General features: G+C 37.7%; 1 protein-coding gene across 11 annotated transcripts in view; it reads left to right on the top strand.

Moving 5' to 3' along the window:
* ptprm (protein tyrosine phosphatase, receptor type M) overlaps window positions 1-8,666 on the top strand; it is a 230,477-nt gene that overhangs the window by 116,437 nt on the left and 105,374 nt on the right. For all 11 annotated transcript variants that reach the window (XM_015382250.1, XM_015382251.1, XM_015382252.1 and 8 more), the window contains exons 10-11: window positions 4,238-4,439; window positions 5,418-5,520. In XM_015382250.1, coding sequence (XP_015237736.1) covers window positions 4,238-4,439; window positions 5,418-5,520 — 305 coding nt within the window. The remainder of the gene's footprint in view (window positions 1-4,237; window positions 4,440-5,417; window positions 5,521-8,666) is intronic.

Raw genomic sequence — 8,666 nt, forward strand, 5'->3', positions numbered from 1 at the left:
TATATATATATATATATATATATATATATATATAGATATAATTCAAGCGCAATTATAAATGTCATAATAAATGCAAAAGGTACATTAAACTCAAATAGGAAGGGAAATACTTTTCTAAGGCATTGAACTCATAAAATAGGTTCAGTCTGGATCAGTGTAAAATCCTACAACCTGTTGTTCTGCAGAACTAATCTGACCTCAAAAGAAAATTGTTTCTAATATACACCTTGAGCATGGTGCAGTTCATTACAGCCAGCCCTGTCCAGGAACTTCCTGGCATATTGATAATGGAGTCTCTACAGAAACTTACTGTGTATTATATGTACACACTGACCTTAACCAGCTTAAGGTGGAAGTAATCCTCCCGCCTTTCCCACAGATTGATTCTCACCGGTCGATCTCTCTTCTTGTCACTGTTTGCTCTCTTCTGACAGCTGTGCTCTTCTTACAAGCGCGGTGGATTAAATAGTGATAGAAATGTAAACTGCACTGCTCCAAATGCCACTTTCCTGACAGGTTCACCATCAGGTCATTCAGATATAAAATATCCTGAAAGCCTATGTTTATTCAGGTGTGCGGTGCAGTGTTGTGTCTTCTTCGCAGTTATATAGCAAAGAAGGGTGTTTCAGCAGAGTGCAGGAAAACAAAGACTGCCATGTTTGCTGTGCGCGTAATTGCTTTTAGTGAAACATGTTTCAATTGTTTGTCTTTGTGAAAAATTCAAAGTGCAGGTAAAAGCTTTCAGAGCTTGCTACATGGTCTGCACTGGTGATCTGTCAGGTGTGCTCATATTTATCTTGGAGCAAATGTGCTTCACATTATAAAGTACCCTCCCCAGGCTATAATAATATGCATATGGTGCAGTAATTAAATCTCTGTCTTAAAAGCTTTGACAGCATAATAAAGGACAGAGAAAGCCATAAGTCACTGACATCATGGCATTTGTAGGTTTTTATACACTGAAAACAATAGTTTTTTTTAGAGAAATGTATTATATTACTTTTAAAAAGAGGGTTAGGGATGAAAATACTTTGCAAAGCAGCAGCTTGCACCAGGTATAACTTTATGATGTGGAGGAGTTGCCTTTAGTAGTTTAAATATCTTGATTTATGCTAATGTTTAGGAATAAAGGTTGTTTCCTGCAGACATACCTATTATTTGTTGAAAATTTGGAGAACAAAAAAGTAAGTGCAAAGTCGGAATTCTTTTTTTCTTTTAATACAACTGTAAAGTTCAAAGACAATGATATTATCATACCTCCTGGTATATAAAAGACTGAAATTTTGGGCAAATATTTGTAGCAAGCCCCTTGAGGCCAATACCCTATGTTAACTTTGCTGGACTTTTGGCTTTGCAAAAGAGCTGGAGCAAAATAACTCAGACAGAAAGATTTGATGGACATTAATCTTTAAGTCTTACCACTTGAGTTTGACTTGGTTGCTCAAGCAGCATATCTTTTGGTCTAAACCAGGGGTCTGAAAGTCCAGTCATTGCAGGCATTAAAACCTTTAAAGACATCCCTGCCCCCAAACTAGGGTGGCCATTTCTATAGCACTAAAAAGGAGGACATTGTGCGGCATATCAATAAATTACTACGGTGTACATAAGAATCGGGTAAAGTCACATTTATAGTACAATTCTTAGTAGTTTAAAGAGGATGCTTTTGTAGCTGAATAAAACAAAATATGAAAGAAATGTAAAAATTAATTGCTTCCCAGCATTTGTATTTATTTAATACATTGTGGTGTTTAAAAAGTGACCACCGAGATGAATCTTTAAAGTGCAGAATACCACAAAGCATAAGATGTGTGGACTGAAACGTCAAAAAAATCTTTTTAACAAGAAACATTCATAATAAAATAGCCTAATATATTTTTTAAACAACAAAAGAGATTGTAGAAAACACATTCAACTGCTCTGAAAGTATAGCTTTATTTTTAAGAGCCTAAGTCTTTTGGGAACTTATCTTAAGTGTCTGTGTTTGCAGCAGATCTGTCTTTATGGTCATCCCTTTAGCTATGGGCGAATCACTGAAATCCACTTTCACGTCACAGTCTACACTTCCGTAGGACTAGTGATGTTTTATAGTATAGTCCACCTTGCAGCTCTGCACAAGTTCTTTTAGCATCCATTGGCAACAAAACTTAATGTAAAAGCCAAAATTGAAGAGTTCGCTGCTGCCCGTTTATTACTTTTATGTTAATGCGTACTCGCACGCCGTTCAATTGCAGCTTTTCCTCGACTGCTTACGCCCACATCGCATCGACAAAGAGGCAGAAACCATGGAATGAATCTCCACTACCTTTGGTCATAAATTCACGCTCTTTTCCATTCTGGAATAAACGACGTCCTGGTTTTGACAGGACGCTAACTTTAATACTTAGCATCAGTAATTCTGATCCTTGTTTACTTTTGTGACCAAGCAGATCTTTATCTGACACCTGCCACTCTTAGCCAATCATCTGTTAGATCAGATAGTGATGAATTTTTGATGATTGGATATTGTGCTGCAGCCCAGCAAAAAAAATTAAAATGAAAATAAAAATCTGCTCTTCAAACTTAGTGCCTCATAAAGGAGGACAAATACATGTCCGGCTGGATGACGCCGGACGCCTGACAGTGCAATAAAAATCCGGACCATACAGCTGGTTAAAGGTCAATCGTACATATTGACTTAAAAACAATTTAAACTTTAGGAATCTTATGAGCTGAAACCCTCTTCAACTAAAATTAAAGTGAAACGTTATTCTGATTCTGTGTAACAAAAAGAGTGTATACAGTACTTCTTTTGGCATCAGCACCTCCATGATACACGAGGTGAGGATGAAAATAGTAATATGTTTACAGGTCTGATGTTCAAAACTAACAAAGGATTCTTTACAACATGGTTTACTTCACTGAATCTTTGCTTGATGGAAATAAATACTTGCCTTTCTGACAAATTTGGCAAAAATTCCATGTTAGTCTTGTGAATCTAATACTTGTTAAATTTTTTGGGCTGTCTCTATCATTTCACCCTCAATATCTGTACATAATTCCAGTTTCTCTGTCAAACTTTCTAACTCCATACTCTACAAAGGCAGAGGTATTTTCTTACCATTGAGTTTTTTTCTTTGGTTTGGATCTTAACAATCTTATTGTCCTAACTCCTTCCAAATCTTCCCGTTAAATTATATTTACAATGGTGAAAATCATGTATGTGTTATAATATAAAAACATAACATTGGACATTTACCACCCCCAGGTTGGAAAACTGAAACTGCAGCAAAATTAGACAATGTATCAGCTCAAATTAGCCCCAAATTTATTTGCTCAAATAATTTTGTCCCTTTTTTCCTGTCAGATCCATTAGGATTATAAAAACCTGTCCACATGCCCGATGTCGAGAAGTCATTTTCCAACCCCTCTGCCTGCAGTGTTATGATATTGGTTTTTGGCATCACAGACTCACTTCACAGACAAAGACTAAATGAGAAAGCCTTGAAGCATTTCAAAACTTGATGGACACAAATTATGCAGCACTCCAGATTCCTTTTGTGTCCCTTAATTGGAATTATAATGAAGGTTTTTCCCTTTTTACGTGCGGAGGCATTCTCTTAAAGGAGGACTTCAGAATTATTCAAAATGGATATTAACAAAAACACTCACCTTAATAATGCTTTCCTCCAGAGCACACTGTGTTTATTAATGGAGGAGAAATACATTAGGCTATTTTGTCTGTCTTTGAAATCACCATGGGGGATTCATCTTTCCCTTGAAAACATGTCACTACTTTTACAGTCATCATCTCTACAGGTCATTTCTCCCCTTTTTCATGCATATGTGTACATGCATTAATATTTTATGCAGCTTTTCTCAAAGCAATCCAACAGCGCAGACTGACTATTTATATTCATGTTTAAAAGAATAGTAACTCAAATAACTTCATAGACAGATTTCAAGCATGCAGCTCTTTGGTGAATCTAAACAGGATGTTAAAACAGGGTCATGCAATTGAAAAAGCATTTAAAGATGGACTACATTCAAGCCTCAAAGAAAACAGAAAGGGTCAATAAACTGACTGTGTTGTTATAGTAGATAGTCTTGCATTATGAATGTTTAAACCCTACAGATTTCTTATTTCATTAATTAAAATATTTTCTAAGACAAAGCTGGTGTTTCCAGGGCAACTAGAACAGAGAATGTATTCATTTTTTGTTTGTTGTTGTTTTTTTCCTTTGTCGTTTTTATTTGCTAGATATCCTATAAGGCTGTGAGCTCCTTTGACCCTGAACTGGACCTCTCCAACCAGAGCGGGAAGGCTGTGAAGCTGGGCAACGAAACCACCCACGTGTTCACGGGCCTCTACCCGGGCTCCACATATTCCTTCACCCTGCGTGCTAGCACAGCCAAGGGCTATGGCCCCCCTGTCATAACCCAGTTCACCACCAAGATTTCAGGTCAGCAGGGTCAATGGCCATGCCAGTCCTTGTGCCGATGATTCAAAATATTCTGTGCAATATTTACAGCTGATTTGGTTTCATTTACAGACAATAATTGTTAAGAAAACATGTCAATCCTTTTCAGCAACTTTTACAAATAGAAGCAGTTGTTATTCAGCAGAACCTACTGAATACAGAAGGCAGGATCTACCACACTCAAATGTATCCATCACATGAGCTACAACATAGAGACACAGAGAATAATAAGTATCTTACTTTCATTTCAACCATTAACACAAAAGAAGCATCTCACCAAGGCTACTAAGAGGAAATACTAGAGTCAAGGGAAATAAAAATAAAAATCAGAGCAGCTGTGTGCAAGGATATGTTGAAACAATTCTTGTTTTTGTTCTGGTGACAAATGCTAGTAAAATCATGATTTTATTTTCCAACAGGACGTGGCTCCCGCCCACACAGTTAAAAAAAACTAACATTTTAGTAGATTTTGGTATAACAATGTTTGACTGATCTTTAAAGTCTTTCAAGCTAAACTTCATGAAAAATGATGGTGTTAAAGGGAGGTGATTTTAGACATTAGACCCAAATGTCCTAACCTTTGGTGTTCTTAACTCCTCCCACAGGCAGATTGCCTTCAAGCCAAGCTGTATTGATTCAGCATTTAATATGGGAGTCATGACCTAGTATTAGATGCATATACTGTTCAGAACATGGGCATCATGTTTAATATTTTTGAATTTCTGTATTAAAAATGTTTTGTTTTCTTTCCTTAATAAAACTTTTTCAGAGAAACACAATTATTTTTTTTGATATAGAGAAGTCACTTTTTATGCAAATTACACACTTTAATAGCTTTGCAAACACTTGTTGTGATTATGTTTATTGAGACTAAACAGAGCATTGATACAAAGAAAATCCTTGCAGTTTCATTTTCCTTTCAACTTTTTAACTCTTTTTTTTTTTTTTTTTCCTCTTCAGCTCCCTCCATGCCGGTCTACGACCAGGAAACCTCGCTGAACCAGACAGACAGCACGGTCACCGTGCTGCTGAAACCCGCTCAGAGCAGAGGCGCACCCGTCAGGTAGGCTTCCACGGTACAAGACATCATAGCAGAATGTAAAATAAAAAACAACAACACAAAACCACCATCAATAGCCAAAGAATTATCAAAGAGCTTGTTTTATCAATACCCCACCGTGAGGGTACGTTACCAGGGAATTCAGTTCCTTACTGTACACATCTGAGCTTTATTTGTTTGTGGATGTTGATCCTGTGAAAAAAGAACCAAAGCCTTTGAAGATTAGAACAAAGCCTGGTGCAGCCACGGCTAGCTTCAGGATCTCTCTCCTATACGTGTCTTTCATGTAGCATGCTGCCCACCCTGAGCCACCACAGGCTTCTGGGGGAGTTAGGGAATTTACTCTGCTTATGCTGAATATATTACTCATTATTAAGGAAAGAGTTCAGGTATTTCCTTTCAAAAGTCAGTTTATTGCATGAAAGCCTCTATTTTGTCTTGTAAAGGCCTTGGCAGATGTATTTCTTGCTACTTGTCCTTGATATTATCCTAACTTAGAAAGCAGTGGATCAAGGCGACTTCAGCATAAAAATGAATTGACAAAATGTTATCCTTCCGGCACAAGCAATCTTAACCGCATTTGTTAGCCTGTATAATCTAGGAAAATATATTCATTTTACCCTCATGCACGTTGAATACCATGTACTGTGAGTTTTATTGCACATTAGTGTGAAAAATATTACAAATTAATAATAGAAAGAAACTAGAGATAAAACATGTAAAAAAAAAAAAGTTTATTTATATAGTGCCAGTTCACAATACATGTCAAGCCAAGGTACTTCCATCCATTTTCTGTCATGCTTATCCTAGCTGGGGTTGAGAGGGGTGCTGGTGCCTATCTCCAGCTTTCAACGGGCGAGAGGAGGGGTACACCCTGGACAGGTCGCCAGTCCATCGCAGGGCAACACAGAGACAAACAGGACAAACAACCATTCACACTCAACACTTAAACCCAAAATACACTGTGCGATATTTTCAATCGTTGCACGCAGCTACAGCTCAAACCGAAGGGATTAAAAGTTTAAAACTTATAATGCGTGTTTTCCCACTGTGGAGCCTGACTCGCTTATGCGAACCTACAACACCCGACTGAATTTCGAACATGTTTGATTTGCCTGCTGCGGCTTTTGAAAATATGGATATTGTCGGCGCCCCAAACATAGCTGCTGTTATCCAGGAGTATTTTGAATCAGGACATACGTACGAGGTGATACTGGATATGCTCAAGACTAATCACGAAATTTCAGTTAGTTTGCGGACACTGAAGACACACTTAAAAGAAGCTGGACCGTTCAGACGACGCAACTTCCGGTTCAAGGGTCAAACGGCGCCGTCGTCCAATCGTCGTCCAATCAGCAATGTCTCATGTTTCCCACTGGTACCTACCTTTTCCGGTAGGTTAATGTAATTGTGTTTTCCTTAATGTAGTTGCGCTTTGCTTTATGTAGTTTTGTTTTTCTTAATGTAGTTGCGCTTTGCTTTATGTAGTTTTGTTTTTCTTAATGCAGTTGCGCTTTGCTTTATGTAGCTGCGATTTCCTTAATGTAGTTGCGCTTTTAGATTTGTAGTTGCAGTTTGCACTTCAGAGCCACCGTAGATATTTGAAGAAATCTGTATAAAAATTTAAACTGGAAAGAACCAATGATGTAATGAAATGTACAGTTCAATCTGACTAAGGTTGAGCTACTTTGCAAAGAAGAATGGGCAATTATTTTAACATCTGGTGGTTCAATACTTGTACAGAGCTTTAATTTTCTAACTGGGGTTTGGGTTAAATAGGGGCATCATAGTTTAAGATTTAGGTTTGGAGACCATGCATCAATTTCTGTCCTCATCACAATTATTTAGATTTAGTATAATGGTCTACAAAATAAAACATTGAAGCTTTTGGTTAGAATGTGACAAACTGTGAAAAAAACTACTAAGGTCAAATGAGTACTTTTGTCAATCACTTCAGGATGCTCAGATAACAAGCAAATTCTCTCATTGTGACCTTTTGCATATTGCTTTGCAGCGCTGGAAGGATAGTGACAAACACTTGGACTGGCTGTAAAACTCAATTTTACACTATCAGCTCATGTGGGTCCTTTAAAGATTACAGCCTGGAGATCTTTAGTCAGGCTTGTCAGCTCATGTTTACCATATGTGCAGCTGTCCAGATAAATGCCCGGCCAACAGACGTGGAAGCCCAAGCAAGTAAGACAGAGTGATGGCTTTTTAATTTTCTCTCAGGTACAATTCAGATGGCTTTACGCAGGCTGCCATTCTTTCTGCGCAGTAATTACTGAGCTCTAATTATAATTAACAGAAGCTCAGAAAATTGGAGCTTCCACTCATTAGAACACTGGGTTGCTTAACTGTTTACCACTGAAAGGGGAGCACACCAAAAGAAAAGATAAAACCAAGAATAAGATAAGAAGAATAGAATTTAGTTTAGGATATTTATTGCATGGACAGATCTTAGACAAATGTGGGCAGTAATGCGTTCACTAAATGTTATCTGATGTATTTAAAATGTGGTCACACTCTGTGCTTGTAAATAATTGAACGACTATGAAAACAATGTGTTTTGATACAGATGTTTAGTTTTGCAGAGCATGAATGTTTAATGACTCCCAAGATATTCCATTAAAACAATTCATCCGCTGAGTTCACCACATGGCACAACCACAGCTCAAAACTAATTGAGGCATCCTTTGATCACAGCAGAGCCTCTCATCATCTAAACTTTAGAGGTCCACAGGTCTCCAGCTCCTTTCCCCACCTTCTCACTTCTCTTCAATCTCTTAAGACTTAAAGGCCAGCAGGCAGTCTTCTTGTGTGTGCACCCTGTTTTCAAATATGCATTGCAAAAAGGAGGGGAAATGTTAAAGGGCAGCAAACAGGCGGGATTGGGATTCCGGTCCAAGAAAATATGCTTATGTGATTTATTTTTTTAAGTGTGTTCTACCTTTGGCCTGTGAGGGTCATTTTCTAATTTTAAAAAACAGAAGATGAGTGTGAAGTGGCTTTTATTTAGAGGAGTAAACAGGGATTTTCTGAGGATTATTGGGGATGAAGAGATTCCCCAAAGAGAGGGAATACCAACATTTTAAGGGTTCCTGCACAGTTTAAAAATATTAAAATGATATATAGGGGGACTTTCTAGA

Source organism: Cyprinodon variegatus, unplaced genomic scaffold (genome assembly GCF_000732505.1).
Source record: "Cyprinodon variegatus isolate N-32 unplaced genomic scaffold, C_variegatus-1.0 Scaffold253, whole genome shotgun sequence".
NCBI classification, from domain to species: Eukaryota; Metazoa; Chordata; class Actinopteri; order Cyprinodontiformes; family Cyprinodontidae; genus Cyprinodon; species Cyprinodon variegatus.